This window comes from Aptenodytes forsteri, unplaced genomic scaffold (genome assembly GCF_000699145.1).
Source record: "Aptenodytes forsteri isolate BGI_AS27 unplaced genomic scaffold, ASM69914v1 Scaffold321, whole genome shotgun sequence".
In the NCBI taxonomy this organism is placed as follows: domain Eukaryota; kingdom Metazoa; phylum Chordata; class Aves; order Sphenisciformes; family Spheniscidae; genus Aptenodytes; species Aptenodytes forsteri.
Window position 1 is genome coordinate 2,128,828 of NW_008795030.1, and position 16,054 is coordinate 2,144,881.

The window sequence follows — 16,054 nt, forward strand, 5'->3', positions numbered from 1 at the left end:
AGAAGAGCTCTTGGAGTTTAAGCTTGGGGCTTGTTCCAGCCGGGAGGGGGGAACGGGACCCCGCTAGGGGCTACGGAGACCTAGTTTTGCTAACGGCGTATTTAACGTTCATGGCTCAGAGACAGAAAGGAACAAGCAGACAGGGTCCAGTGTTTGGCTTTTATTGAGACATGATTTTTCCTCTTTTCATATAACTTATCTAATTAAAATATTCATCTTAGTTACCACAAAAAAGGAACATAGAAAATTGTATATACACAGTCAGGGACCAAAATACAAATGCAAGTCAAAGTCACTCCCCCTCCTGCCCACGTTACTCATCCCACCACCAGCGGGGCGGCGAAGGGGGAAGAGGCAGCTCTGCTCAGTTCCTTCGTGTGTAGTGTAGCACAGAAAAATTGCACGAGTGTCACAGCCCGGGCACCGAGAGACTGGGAACGGAGCAAGCGCTTTTACCCTAGGCTTTGCTTAGTTTGTGTCTCGTGGAAGTAACCCTCCTCTCTTCCCAGCCGAGGGCTGGTGCCCACCTCTTCCAGCCGTGCGGTTTTAGTGTCTGAGCAAAAGGAAGGAGCGGGAAGGGAGAGCGGTTGGCATCGGTCCCTGTACCAGTGGGACCCGCTCAGCACAGAGCGGAGTCAATTCAGACACAGCGTCACGTCTGATCCTCTCTGTACCCCCTCTCCCTGCAATCCAGCTAAGCTAAAACACAGACACAGTTGGCAAAGCCTAGAGCAAAAGAGGCTGCTCTGAGAGGGAAGGTACATCACCCCGTAACAGCAATGCTTTAGGCAATACCCACATCCGACTATCTAGCTGTAATATTAATCAAGTGGCAGTTTAGCAGCGCCCAAGATCGTTCTCGGGCCTCACCCAGATCCTTTGCTCAAGGCTCCACTGGGGCCTGAACACGATGTCAGACTCCGCTTCCCTCCCCTCTGCCCCTACCCCAAGTACAGAGGAGAAATAAATGGTAGCACAACGGTCAGCAGAAGATAATATATTGTTACCCAATTAAAAATACAGCAAAATTAAATACAGCAAAAATGCAAGAGTAAGGAGCCATTATTTTACAGCACAACACACACTGAAATGCTGCACAGTAACATTAAAGCATCTGGGACTGTAACAGACTTACAGCACATGAGAGTCTGAGAACATTTTTCCAAGACCTTCAAATTAAGAAAAGAACAGACCAAATAAACAAGAGACAGGTGTTCAGAATGGTTTAAAATTAAAAAAAAAAAAAAAAAAAAAGAGAAAAAGAAAGAAAGAAACTAACAGAAACCAGAAGCATACAGGGATTTTTCTAGAGCCCTCCAGGGAGGGCTCTTCACAGCAAGGTTTCCCCTGGTCAGTGCGCACAGACAACTCCACTGGTTCGGGATTTGGCAGCCACAGCCAGCCAGCAGCAGTTTCTCAAAAGCTGCCACCAACAACAGCATCCACTACCAGCACCTTTTCCACCTAGACAGCAAAGTCCTAGGGCAGCAAATATGGCTTGGAACAGGAGAATCTCTCCCCTTTCCGATCCAGTCAGACCTCCGAGTGCTAACAGAGAGGCTGTCTCCCTTGCCACATGACCTGGGTCTAACCAGCTCCATCCTCTGGGTAAGTTTGCTTTCGAGGCAGACGTAACCCATGGGCAGTAAACGTTCACCACGATAAGGCTTCACATTTAATAGCGAGTGCCTAGTTGTGTTCAGCTCCCCGCTCTCTGCTGCGGCCTCAGCAAGTCCACCTGAAATCACACACCTCATTGCAGCACTCGGGCTCCCGACCTCCCCAGAGGAGCTGTGCTCCAGGGCACTTCCTCACACTTCCACCAGCCCCTGGGTCCACCAGGCCACATCACACACTTTTTCCTTCCAGAGCTCCAGTTCCTCAGACACCGAGTACAGCCGAGCTTTCTGAAGTCCTGCTATGAAGTATGCACGCATTAAAAACAAACCACATCCCGTTATTCACTCCCCTCCAACCCCAGCCAAGTGGTTTCAGGTCCAAAGACTAAAATCCTTGCTTTTTCCAAAGAGGGGGCAGAGCAAAACATATAGGGAAAAGACAGGATTTAAGCACCAGCTTCGAAACTGGAAATAAATCCTTCCCAATTCCACACAGAAAACAAGATAAAAGTATTCCTTCTTTCCGCTAAAAAAAGAGGCAAACCGATGCCTTCATTGATATTTAAAAATTGATATTAAAATGTTTTCAATTCCAGAGGCAAAGTGCCCTATCTCTCTCTCTCAAAAAAAAAAACAAAACCACAAACAAAACCAAAAGTTAAAATCTGACTTGGTGCACAGTAAAATTTCTCCCAAAACCCCTTGTAGTTTTATTCCCAGTAGCCAGCAGAAGACAACAGCAGCAGAGAAGACGACCCCAATGGCTCTTAGCATCCCTGCACAACAACGTAAGCATCTGTACAAGATCTACAGTAACAGCAGAGAGAAGGTCGAGAGCTAAGATTTTATTAACATACACAAGTAGAGAGAAAAGCCTCAGGACTTGATGCGCTTGCCAAAGGATCGATGGGCCACTGGTCCTACCTGTCCCAGAGAGTCCAGGTGGGACTTTGGGCCCAGCAGGTACCAGATCACGAGGAAAGACTCCCGTGACACCCAGTGTCCACTCAGACAGATGGATTCCTGCCAGCTCGAGTCACAGAGAGGCTGGCCCTTGTACTGGATTGGGAGGGGGAAGACTACTGGGAGCAACATAAATAATACCAGCGGGATAGAGGGGCAAAATATTAATTAAAACCATTTTATAATTTATTAAGAGGTTAAATAGTAAATAGTCTCTGGATCTTCCACTCTCAGCAGGTGCCAAGACTTCACATTTTCTCGTGTCGGGAGATTCTGTACACCCTTCTTTTGATGGATGACAAAGCCAGAAACAGGATGTTAAGGGTAGGGGGAAAAGAGGGGGACTTGACACTGAGAAAGGGACCAGAATAAAAGATAAAATACTGTGCTGTCATCTTGTGCAGATCAAAGCTTCTCCCAGCAGCTGCAGCCTCCAAAGAGTTCAAAGAAAAGGGCTCTTTGGGTACCTTCTCCCCCTTCAGTGCCACTCCCCCTCGAGAAGGAAAGTCCCAGATCTGCACTGCAAACTTATCTCCGAGAGAACCTGTTTTTGAAAGCTTTGATAGTCTTTGCCATCATGGGTGCAATTTCTGCAACAGAGAAAGAAAAAAAAACAACAAAAAACAAATCAAACAAAAACCCCACACATTAACGCAGCAGTCACAGACTAGGAGGGCAGAGAGAAATTCAGAGCTGCAGCCCTGGCAAAGCAGATGCAAGGCAGGTGTAAGTGTGCGCTCTCTGATCATGGCCTATCGTATTTTCAGGTCACAGACTGAGGAGAGCCCCCACTCTGCTTTCTGCACTGCAAGAACACAGATCTCTGGTTAAACTCTCCCTGCTTCCTTCCCAAGGGAGCTGCACTACAATTTCATGGTTCCAAACAGCTGGACAGACACAGAAGGACAGCAGGAGGGAAAAGGCAGGGTTTCTGCCTCACTAGTACCATTAGGACAGGCTGATACAGTCAGCACTGAGCAGGCAGGCGAATCGGATGTTTCCCTATGCTTCTTCTTGTGCAAGAAGTTTGAACAGCCTTTACTCTCCCCTTAGGGAGAGGAGAGAGGCCACCAACATCAACCCTCCTGCACAGCCTGGATTTCTCTTACAGCAGAAGCAGCAGATTCGTGCGTTTGTAAAGGAGGAGCTCTAGGAGACCACACGGATGTTCTGCAGTTTGTACTTACTCTTCACTGGTGGTTTCCTGGGGTCATAGGAGGAGAAGGTGCTACCTGAAGATGGGACAGAATGGGCACTGCTGGTGCTGGGCCCATCGTAGGACTGCTCCTCACTCACACGAGTGTGGCTTTTGTTAGATGTGTACAGGACTGGTTTTATTCTGAAAGAGAGACGGGACAGACATTTCAGTAAAGGAGTCACTGTGGTTTGATGCAATTCTTCAGACACAAGCCACATTTGTTAACAGCGGCATGGCTGATACCGCATGGAACCAGCGGTGACCAGGATCTCCGCACTTCCCAGCAAGAAAGAAGCTATTACAGTTACAAGTTTCACTGCAAAAGGACCTCCCGGACACCCAGTATCCTTTCCCACCAGGACGCAGAGCTCCAGGGGGAAGCTGGCAGGAGCCCACAGGAAAAGAGGCCCTGAACAGCAAGCGCTACCGAGAAACACTCACTTGGTCTTCTCTGGCAGAAGAGGTCCTCCAGTTCCAAACTTCTCTTGTCTCCTTCGTACATCCCGAGGGGGCTTGGCTGCAGAGTTCACAAACGCCATTTTGGCCACTCTACCTGTAGGAGGCCAGAGGGGAGCATTGCTTAGATCCAGCTTATTATAAAGGAGGTTCCTCAGGGCTTGTCTTATTACAGCAAGCTCCAACCACCTCTCCCCAGTCCATCCATTTCAAAGCTCAAGCGATAGCCTCCTCCCTAAGGTCTGAACCTCTTGCAGTCACAACATGGGCTGTGAGAAATCAGACTGATCAGGTCAGTAGTTCTCATTATGTTCACCAAAAGAGCAGGAGTGCTTCCCTCCACCTCGACATTCTTCAGCCCCAGCATGGAGAAGCCACTCTAGCAGAACAGGAGGTGCTTCTGCAGCCCCGCATGTTCTTGCTATAAAATATTGCTCTGTCTAGTCTGCATCAGCAACACTATGGATGAAATCTAGAGCCTGCTAAGCTATTAAGCAAAGGCCACCACAAATAACAGAGTTAAGCAACTCCTAAATTGGACTAGATTTAAACCAGCCACTCCGAAAGACCTTCCCCCAACAAAGACATCCCCTAGGCAGCATTTCCAGACCCCTGTCTGATCATTCAGCCCTACTTTACCTTTGGGTTTGTTGGCATGAGCTGAGCCAATGTTCCGTGCTAACATGAGCAGCCGCTGCTCTCGTGCGTCATGAAGTCGAAGGTACATCTCCCGCCAGGACTCAAACTCTTCTGGCTTCTCGTTCTTGAAGTCTCGGAGACAGTGATTGTGCCACAGTTGATCCGTATCCTCAATGAGGACCTGAAACAAACCCACGTGTAAGCTGGGATCCCTCCTGACACCTTCACTGCCCTCTCCCTCAGCACCAGCTAGCGCCAGCGTCAACTGGAATACCACAGAGGACAAGACAGCTTAGGGGCCTTGCAGCAAGAGATGGGCGGATGGCAAATCCAGGAACTCGGGACTAGCAAAAAGCCACCTCTTGTTATAAAGAGTGTTGTTCTTTACTATTCTGCTATTGCAGATGAGGACAAAACATCACTCCCACATGTCACCATCCCTTCCCCAGGCGCCGTAACAAGAGGTGGCTTTTTGCTAAAGAGTGTTGTTCTTTACTATTCTGCTATTGCAGATGAGGACAAAACATCACTCCCACATGTCACCATCCCTTCCCCAGGCCAAGGCACTCACATGATTACATTCCTCAATGCGATACAGCTGCTCTGGGGTGCATCTCTCCAATACTGGCTCCAGCACTGAGAAAGGGACGCCACCCACTTCATAGATTGCTAGAGAGAAGCAAGATGCACAGAGTATTTATCCTGCTCCTTCCTTGCCACGGAAAGGGCTTGACACCTTGAAATGCAGTGGAAAAACCAGCAGTGCTGCACGCCACTACACAATACGAGGGGAAGGAGAAAGGAACTGTAGGTGCAATAGCTCTAGTGGGTCATCAGGCACCAATATCTCCAAGTTAAGTGCCTGCGCAAGGCTCTCTTTACCACTGTTTCCAGTGCTTTAGCACTCCCTGAAAGCATGCTGGCTGCCGATTCCTGCAGCACCTGAGCTTTCAGTGAGATCTGTCCCATATTAGTTAGCTTGCCTTGTGACAAGGGGCAACTAACTGTTCACATGCTCCAAGCCAGATGCTTCTGGGATATATACGAACAAGTTACCAAGACTTCAGTATTATCTGCATGGCAACATGACTTTAAGACAGATGAGGAAAGGTACTTACAGTCAATGTTGTTACTGAGGACTCTGATGCATTGTTGATACAGAGACATCATCTTTGGGAGGTAGGCAGTTTTAGAGCCCGAATACACTTGCATCTTTGAATTCAACCGGCGGCCTGTAAAACCCGCTTCGCTCTCTTCAACTGGCGAGGACACTGCTGTAAAGAGAAAGACTTGGAGTAAGAAGGGAACAGAGAAAAGAAGAGCCCACCCTGATGAATGGCACAGGAGACACAAACCAGAGTCACCCAGAAGCAACCGAAAGGGCCAAGTCTTCTCTAAGATACCTGTAACCTAGTTCAGGAAGGGCAAGTCCAAAGCCCGGGCCCCAAGAAGGGTCGGCAAAGGACCTTCCTCATTTCTGCTAGAGAACGTGGAAAAGAAGCCACCTTTTTCTGAAACCCGGGCTCTGGCCATCAGAGGCAGGACACCAGACCCCAACAGAAAGACTTCAACCCAGCCAGCATCCACTTCCTCCCACAAACAATGGCTGCAGCCCATTTCAGACCTATTTTTCTGCCCAACATACCTTTCCTTTTTGTCTGGGAGCAGGTAATGGACTCGATCGAAGGAAGAGGGCGGTAGTTGGCCTGAATTGGCGGCAGTGGGATGTCTGGTAATGTTGGTACCACATCTAAAAGTATCTGGAAGGAAAGGACGTACATGCAAGTAAGACTAGAATAAGGAGAATGTTACATCCTGCCAGTGTACAAACAGCATTTTGTTTGATATTCTGAATAAGACATTCAATGCTGATCAGCTTGCACCAGGAAATAGCCTCAGAGGGAGCCTGCACTTCTGCCACATTACTGTGGCTTTGTCTAGGCTGTCAATACAAAGAAGGCAAAATTCAGGATCTGAATCCCTCAGCACCCTCCAGTAAGAGCCATCCACATCTTTAACCTGCTAGGTTCAGTGCTAAAGGCCTCAGGCAAGAACCCAAGTCAGATTAACAATGCAAAGAACTAGAGAAAAAACAGAAGAGAAAGCTGGCAGAAACATTTCCTTGATCTCAAACACTCATTTACCTGTTCTGTCTCTTCTCCCCCCCCGCAAAAAACTCCGCAGTAGTGGAGGGGGGAACCTCACAAACTGGGGGAAATCTAAAACTTTGATATGAGGCACTTACTAGAATGAATGGCAAAGCAGGATTTTAAAAGGTAAAAACACTTTTTGAAGAGCAAAGTCTTTCAAGTTGAGTAAAAAGATGAAGCAGTCAAGGTTTTACACATTAGGCCCTTATTTATATACACAACCCTGGCCCCCATGTGGTAATGAATATATATAGAAACATTGCTCATTTTTCATGCTTTCACAAAAGGAGGTCTGTCTTCTAGAATAAGCTGCATTGTAACACCAGTTCTCCCATTTCTCTCCCATTTCTGGAGAGCAACAGATTTAGTTAACAAAACTGCAGTACTGATAAAGATAAAAAAAAGGTCAATTTTAGAGAAGCATAAATACTTGAGAGGAGAAACATGGGAACCTTGCTAGCAGGTGGAGATGCACTCCATATGAGGCAGGATTCTAAGCTGACTCACATCTAAAGATATTCTGCATGCTTAACAAATGTATCACGTCCAATATGTTTTCATACAGTTATTTAGCTGAACGTGTTTCCCTCTTACTCTCCCCATTTTTGAATAAAGAGGGTTTTGTCTACTGCATTTCTTCCCCCCCCCGTCCTTCTTCACCCACTTTTCCAGCAGAGCTCCATCCTAACAGCACAAGGGGATGCCTGCGGCGTAGGGCATATGAAACACATGGTGTCTCCCAGCAGGAACCAGGAGTCACAGACCTAGATACCAATGAGACAGCGCAAGCACAACCCGATGCAGAACACAGCCCAGCACCTCCAAGGGGAAAACTAATAAGCCTCAGATGGCAGAGGACCGAGAGCAGCTGATCCCACCTTCTTTGTTCACTTTCAGATCTTCAAAACCTTACCCTGTTTGGTTTAGGAGGCTCTGGTAGTTTCTTCTCTGCCTTTTTCTCACTTGTTCGCTTGTGGCTTGGACTTTTCCGACTCGAGCTTGAGCTGTTGGTACTGGCTTTGGATCCGTTCTGTTTGCTGTGCCCTCGGTCCTTCTCCCCAGCTGACACAGAGGGTTTGACCGCTTTCTTTTTCTTTTTCTGGGGCTGGTCATAGCTGAGGTACGACTCAAAGGACATTGTAGGTTGTTCAAATTCATCCTCCACTTCCCCCTCCCCAAAATTTGAGGAAAAGCCCATCGATTTTTTATCCACGTCGGAGACTTTGCGCTTCCCCTCTGAAGATTTTAAGCTCCCAGAAATCCCCTTTTCTTTAATCCTATTTGATGAGTCACTCTCAGCTTTCCGTTTCTCCCGCTCTGTGTTAGAGGTCTCCAGGCTCAGCTTGGGCTTCTCCAATTTGCTTTTTTCAGAGTCCCGATGTTTTGGCTTCTTAACGTGGTTGTCCAAAGACTCTTCCAAGTGCGGCAACATATGCAACTTCTCCTTTCTGGAGGTGCCGCTTTCTCGGTTCTTCTCCTTCTTGGTGCCATCTGACATCCTCTGCTTCTCCTTGCTGCCCCCTGCCATTGGGGCTTCTCGGAGCTGCTCCTTAAAAGACGTCTTGTGCAATCTTTCTGGGCTGAAGGCAGAGGTCCTGTCCTCCCCTCTGCCATCAAGTCGCTGCTTCTTGTGAGAAGACTTGTGCTCTTTGCTTCGACTCACATTCCCTTTGTCGTAGAACTCACCAGGGTTCCTCTCCCGGCCTCCCCCCAGCTTCTCCTGAAAGCTGTGGCCTTTACTGGCCTTCCGATGAAATACTGTTGGTTCTTCCTGCTCCTCAGAGGCATAAGGGTCTGTGTACATATCCTGAGGGCTTTCACTTGGCTCAGGTGACACAGCTTGTCCATAGTCCGAGTACTCCTGATCTGAAGAGAGCACTGGGGAAGACCTGCCCCAACCCTTCCCCTCGTGGCTGCTATAGCCATAAGTCTCATGGGCTCTCTCAGGCCTAGGATACCTTTTGGACTTCTTTTCCCTATGATCTGGGCTATAGGACTGGCTGCAAGACGGCTGGAAGGGTTCTGAATACTCCTGGTCAGGTTCCTCATCCTCTCTGAGGGAGGGTTCTTGATGTCTTTTGCTTGAGCTGCTTCTCTCATAGTCACGGTCTTCAGAATCTAGGTTATTTCTGAAGGGATAAGAAAACAAAATAGTTAGATTAAAACTTCTCAATATGAATGAAAAGAGCCACTCTCCATGGACCATGTGGACGGGAACCTCTCTTACAGAAGACTGAGGTGGTATTTTGTAGTTTTGTGGCAGGAATACCACTAATTTTCTCAGGCACAGCAACATTCAGGGATTTAGAAACTGCATTTCTCACGCAGGAATTGATTAAGCATTTTTATTAGGACTAGAGACTTCACAGTTCACTGGGAAGCGGAGACAGATGCGTACAGAGACTTCTCCATGCCTACACACTCCTGGCTGTGTGGTGCCTACAGGAAACATGTCCCCCAGTTAAGCATGGGGATACCACAGCCATCGAAATTACCAGGAATAACTGGGTCTTTATCACCCACATCTAAATGATCTCCTTGCTGGGTTCAACACAGCTTTGTTACTACAACACGCTTGCTAGCGTTAACTTTCAGTTTCCATAGGATTTTTGCACATAAAAGCCTTCTTTCAAAACAAGTCACTTCCTTTACTTGGGCCTAGAACTTCTTCTCTTTAGCATGATAAAATGGGAAGCAAGCAGATTGCATCTCTTGCTTTACTAAAGGCACTTTTCTGGCCTCTACTGTTAATCTCTTCATCAAACTGCAAATTCTTGAAAATCGGTCCCTACTTTCACGCAGAACTGCAGCCGTCAGCTACCCAACGGTCCGCGGCTAGCGCAGGCAGGAAGTTTATGCCAAAACAAGGCAAAAACCCCCTGCAGAGTTAGCACACTTGTGTTAAAGAGTGAAGGCTCTGGAAAAACTTGTTACCTTGGTCAGAGAAGTTTATGATCTCTACTGCAAAAATATAACAAAGCTTACCCGTCAAGATAACTGAACAGGTTCACTTACCTGTCTGCCTCTTGGGACACCGGCACTAGCTTCTTCCACCTGGCTACGAGATTCTTCGCAAAGTCTCCTACAAACTCGTGTTTCCGTAAACTGTTCACAGTCTTCCCAACACCCGTCTCCTTCACGAGAGAGCCAAGACATGAATTCATCTTAGCAAAGCAGTCAGCATTCTCACCTCTGCTAAACTTCTTACAAAGTGAATAAAGTTAACCCGCTACCTATCGCTGCTAGGTAGAAATAAACTTCCTTAATCTAACGGCAAAGATATCACATATAATATATTATGTTTTCAGCGGCCATTATATCACTTACTACCGTTCTGTAAATCAAAGAAGACTTAACTCTGCCTTTGTCAAACATTAGTTATCTGTATTAATAAACCAAGTTAGTATTTACCATGACTGTAGGTAAGTTGGAAGCCAGAAGTCACTAATAATTTTAAGGATTAGCACTTCCTAATTTCATGATTATTCTGTTATCGTTAGGAACTGCTCCGACTCTCATATCCCAGTCAAGTGTTAAGCTTTTGGAAGAACTGAGGATGACAAACTGTCCTCTATGGCTTCTCAGTTGCTCTGACACGCTCCTTCCCCGTGCCTGGAATCTCTAGAACCTCATCACAATCGTGCCTGTGACACCAGGCTGTAGCAGGTGGCCGAGGCAATATGCCCCATTCCAGGGAAAGCAACATTTCTGTGGCAAACAGTTATCCTGTGACTTGACAGACACGATGAAAGTGTGAGAGATTTCACAGCTCTTACCACAAGAATGTCAACTGTGATGGGCAACTCAGACAGCCTCTTCAGACTTTTCAGCAGCTGCAGAGACAAGAAGGAAAGTGTTCAGACTTGTCATACTGAACCAGATACCGTGATTAGAAAGGAAGAAAATTCTGCACTGCATGAGAGCTTGTTAGAAAGATCCAAGTGGCAGACAGCTACTGTCCTGCTCCAAATCAAGCTCCCGAGAAGCTGAACACCAGGGCCAAGTGTTAAGAAATTATCACCTCTTTGCCTATGAGGGCCCATGTGAGAATCTTAAAACGCACTCAAATATTAATGCTTTCTTCACACAGGACTGCAACTTATCTTTGGCTTAAAGCATCAGGAACAGAGACACACAACTCCGTTGCACAGCAAGTGGAAGAAAGGACTCGGAAGCTTGTGACTCTCAGAAGGTGGTGCTGAGAATCACATCACTTGTTGAGAGGAGGGGGGGGGGAACAGTCCTTTCTGAAGTTTTGCAAGCTAGACACTGAGGGAAGGAAGATTTCTAGATGCTCTTAAAGATCTAAGAGGGAACCCATATCTCCCCTGCAGACCCTCCACCGTCAGTGCTGCTGACAGTCTCTCTCCTCTCAGCTATAGTCTGTGCTAAAAAGACAACTGTTCCCTTCCACGACCACTGCCTCTCGCCCCACTCTTTTCCCTTCCCTTCGCCATACACCAGTGAAAAATGTTGTTCTCCTCCACGCACACGCTGCCAAGCAAGGCCCTGCCAGCACGTACAGCTGCTCCGCGGGCCAGGGAGGGAAGAGGAGCCCTCTCCGACTTGCACCCCGGCGAGGGGCTGCAGGTGAAGGGGACGTACTTGTACCTCTGCCATCCAGGTGGTTTGGGACACCACTTCACCGAGTTGTCTACCAACTTTTTAGTTACAGTACATGGCAACACACATCTGACAGCACCGCTGCCCCTCACATTATTTCCCACAGCTCAGCTATAGCCACAGACCAGCCTCATCAGCGTTCCCATTATTATAGCCCCTATACAGCCCAGGCTTTGCTCAGCACTGCTGTGCTATATGCCATACAAAGGCCTGTCCCTGATCCAGAAGATCTTCTCTTTAAAGCATTGTGCTCATGCTCAAATTAGCACTGTCAGCCTAAGCTACTCCAATCACCCCCACTTCCACCGTGCAAGGATCAAAGAGGTTTAGAGGTTTCCTTCCTTTTGAAGGAAATAAGTTCTTTTAACCTGTTTGAAGAGTGCTGTTACATTCAGAGAGAAAATACTCCTCGACACAGAGATAAGGGTTCATCTAGCTTAAGCAGAACCACAGGATAGTTTCTGTTCACCAGAAACCACTGCCCCATCTCCATTATATTTAGGACTTCATTGCCATGACTGAAGGTTTAGGTTTTCTTGTTTGTTTTAGAAGAGTGAGACACTGATACCAACAGTAACAGTGTGTTTCAGCACTCCTGAGCTGGGGTGCTGAGGGGGATGCAATAGTTCTAGCTGTGCTGTAACCATAGCTAACCGGGTCTTCAAGCCTCTGTCCCTGCAACTCTGGGCTCATGGTAATGCAGAGTCTCCCCTGGGATTCATGGGATCTGGGGCAGGTGACACACTCCACCACCTACCTCAACTGATGGGGGGGCGGGGGGGGAAGCAGCCAGTTGAGCTAAAAATCCCAACATCCTTTCAGTTTTCAGAACCGCTGTTACTTTGCCAGCACTGCTGCTTGACAAGCTCACTGGCAATCGAAGCCATCAAACCAGAAGCAGCAGAGGTAGAGACACAGCCCACCTCTGCTGCCGCCCCTCAAACTGCCGCGGCAAGGCCTGCCACAGCTCACGGGTCGGGATCCCGCCGGGAAGGCCAAGATCCTTCTGGCATCAGTAACACAGGGGTTTGGACTAGTGTGCACGAAGGCCCTGTTTGGAAGGGGACAGGAAGAGAGGGAAAGGATGATGGATTTTGTACTAAATAGAAAAAAGAGTAAAACGGGACAATATTAAGACAACAGCATCTCTGTAAGCCAGTTACCTTCCTAGAGAGGTTGTTTCAGAGCTTACAAAATCCCACCGTGAGAGTAAGAACCAAGGGAAAACTTGTTATGGTATCCTTAAAGCCTCCCAATTATTTTCTAGCTACACCCCACTGTAGCATCTTCCACAGCTCTTTTTGCTCTTTAGTTACTTGTTGCCTTCAGGGCTGAATTCCAAGAAGAAAAGTGCTATTCTCAGTGGGGCTCATCTCTGGATTTTGTATAGCCAGGGGAAGTGTGGTTTGAGACCAGGGGACCCACACATTTGATCCAGAACGCGTCTCACAGGGAACTGGCTTATTCCACACCCACTGCAGTCAATGGTTGGAAACCTCCACACATCTTAAAAAAAACCCAAACAAACAAACAGAAAAAAAAAACCACGCAAGAGCTGGCTTTCTGAGAGGCCACCATACACATACTTTTGCCTAAGTGTCACTGTATGAAGCTTTTACACCTGCACGTTCGTTAGAAATGTTAACAGTTTGAGTTCAGCAGACTTCCCAGTCAAGTAATAAAAAAAAAATCTCAAAATGACGCTGTCAGGAAACGAGGCATTTTTGTTACCTGCGTCATCAGTAATGCACTTATCGAAGCTTTTACTGCACGTTCGTTAGAAATGTTAACACAGTTTGAGTTCAGCAGACTTCCCAGTCAAGTAATAAAAAAAAAATCTCAAAATGACGCTGTCAGGAAACGAGGCATTTTTGTTACCTGCGTCATCAGTAATGCACTTATCTGACAATCTAAGATATCAAAACCTGAGCTTATTGACGCCGTCCAAGTGGCACGCAGCCTGGCAATATCCGAGTAGGGATATATTTGGGAGCTGTGTTTGTACAGCACAGCAAAACCTCACCTCGCTTGCAACCTGTGTGGACCACAGGTCCATGTGCATGAGACGCACCAAGTGAGACAGCTCTGATGCAGTGAGGCTTAAGAACTTGCGCTAATCTGTATTTCCTATGGAAACAAGCTGATGCAGTACACCCCATTGCCTTCAGCTGAAATCAGCCAAGCAGACTTAAATCTGGCAGCTCAACTCAGAAATAACTGAGATCCTACAAGTCCTATGAGAAAAAGGCAGCCAGGTAGAAGACAGAAAACACAAGGCTTGTATCTTGCTAGACACCAGATGAAATACCTACGAGAAAGCTCTTCTAAAACACTCCAGCACAGGGTAGAGTTTCAGTCAATCAGCCACAAGACACAAACCATAAAAACTTCGCTTAGTTCCAGCTCCAATAAAGTTTTGTTGAATATGGGCGGATTGTTTTCTTTTTCTAAAAGAAGTGAGCCAGGCCGTTACAATGCTAACGCCACACGTTAATATCAAATTACTACAGCACAGTCTGGCCGCCTCCTCTCAGCGAAGATGCTCTCTTGTTTGTGTTCCCCTTACCCTCTTTCTTCTCCCAGAAGAGAAACACTCCTGCAGCAGAGTTTGTATCTTCTCTGCTGGAAAAAAAAAGACCGTTTCCAAACCATTACAGCAGCGTCCAAAGTTTCACTCACACAGTTCTGTGCCAGCAGCCTAATTTTCACCCAAAACCAATATTAATACTTAACACCTTTCAGCAAGGCAATATAGAGTTGTACACGATACTGAGCAAATATTATTCTTTCACATTACTGATAAAATGTTTCAAAAGGACAAGGCAAGAAAACCAAAGACTGGAAATGGTGTAACGTGTGGGTAGCACCCAGAGGTGCCATGGATTTGTCCTGCTGACAGGGTAAAGCTGCAGCTGCTACAGAACCGTAGTGGAAATGGTTATAGCAGAAGAGCCGAAAGCCATTTTTCTGACATAGGAAGGTGCTCAGAAGATACACAATCTATCAAGATAATGCGATGGCAACTAAATTCAAGCCTAGAAACTCTAACACTTCCAAGGATATAGTTGAAAAGATATCAGAAATAGAGTATAGTTAACGGGACCTTTCTGCTGGGGAAGGGAAAAGGTTTAAAGTCACTATCCTAGCTAGTAACAGCTTGCAAATGCTTACCACCTTTCCCTCTCCTTGCAAAACTGCATAGGATCAACAGAGAAAGAAACAGCTTAACACCGCAAGGTTACTGGAGAAAGAGTCAGCCTGTGCAAATAGTGCCCAAAGACTTCCAATGCCCAAGAAACACAGACAAGCAGTTATTGCCCCACGCTGACACAAGGGTCAAGAAACGGGAGCACTAATTCTCTGTGCACAGCGTGCTGAGCCAATATTTGAAGTCTTGCATGTGCTCTCAGCACCACAGAGCCCAAGACTCCCTGGAATTTACTCCTCAGCAGTCCCTCAGCTGCATTCGGGGCCCCACCGGTTAAACCCTGCTCTGGTCTTGGCTGAGAGGGTGAGAAAAGGAACCAGACCCCCCCCATCGCTTTGCCCCCCAGCTAGACTGGAGCTGGGTATAGGGGCCTCCATTTCAAAGGGTCAGCACTCGAGCACTTCAGTATCCATCCTTCTTCATGGGTGGTGGGAGGTCTTGGAAAGCAAGTAGTTCTGCAGGTGTTTGCTTCAGTTAAACAAAATTAACCGAGTGCAGACTGGCTGCACAGCCCTCACCGCCTTGTCTTTCACCTGAATTAAGTGAAACATGAATCAAACACCTGTAAATAGTCAAAACAGATGCTCCCCCCATAAAATATGACATCCTAGAGAATGGGATAACAGTATGCGGCAGACCCACACCTGAGCTCAGCCCTAATTTCAAATTTCAGTTGAAAAAAAAAAAAAACAGCTCAGAACCCTGGTGCCCAGCAGGAGAGTTGCTGCCAGCAACAGACACAGCCGAATGTCACCAAGCAGATTCGAGCACAGGCGCAGATCAGGGCAGCACGGGCCCGGCAGCCGCTCCGCGACAGCTGCTACAGGCAGCAGATTTCGGCAGCGGACACATTCCCTCGTGGAGATGGGCGAGAGGCGTCAAGCAACTTCCCCAAGGCCAGAGGGGGAACCCACGCCAGGGGCCGAGTTAAAACTCGGCAGCTTCTTGCCCTGACCCCAACTCCCCGGCGATCGTGGTGGCCTTGCCACGGTCCTGGCCTTCCCCAGTCCCTCGGCAGGGCCGTGCCTCCCTGCCGCCTCCCGCCCGGGCTCACGCCGGGGACCGCGGCTCTTCCACCATGAACACGTCACCAGGGCAAGACTCTTCCGGCAAGTTCTCCCGTTGCCCGCTTGCCTCTCAAACCGCACCCCATCGACATGCCACGGGGGAACCCCGCACAAGGACCCCGGCGCACCGC

The 16,054-nt window shown here is 47.7% G+C and overlaps 1 protein-coding gene across 2 annotated transcripts; it reads right to left on the bottom strand.

The window, feature by feature from the left end:
- Positions 1 to 148: 148 nt before the first annotated feature.
- Positions 149 to 10,921, bottom strand: ELOA (elongin A). 2 transcript variants are annotated; one of them, XM_019471257.1, is made up of 10 exons: positions 10,802 to 10,921; positions 10,041 to 10,159; positions 7,939 to 9,154; positions 6,521 to 6,635; positions 5,994 to 6,146; positions 5,447 to 5,544; positions 4,876 to 5,056; positions 4,222 to 4,333; positions 3,770 to 3,921; positions 149 to 3,172 (listed from the first exon to the last, which is right to left on the bottom strand). In XM_019471257.1, the coding sequence occupies exons 3-10, from the start codon at positions 8,827 to 8,829 to the stop codon at positions 3,111 to 3,113; spliced, it is 1,764 nt and encodes a 587-aa protein (XP_019326802.1). In that variant the 5' UTR covers positions 8,830 to 9,154; positions 10,041 to 10,159; positions 10,802 to 10,921; the 3' UTR covers positions 149 to 3,110. The 2 variants fall into 2 exon arrangements, with proteins under 2 accessions (XP_019326802.1, XP_019326801.1); XM_019471256.1 differs by having other exon boundaries at positions 5,994 to 6,149; positions 10,802 to 10,920.
- Between the last annotated feature and the right edge of the window lie 5,133 nt (positions 10,922 to 16,054).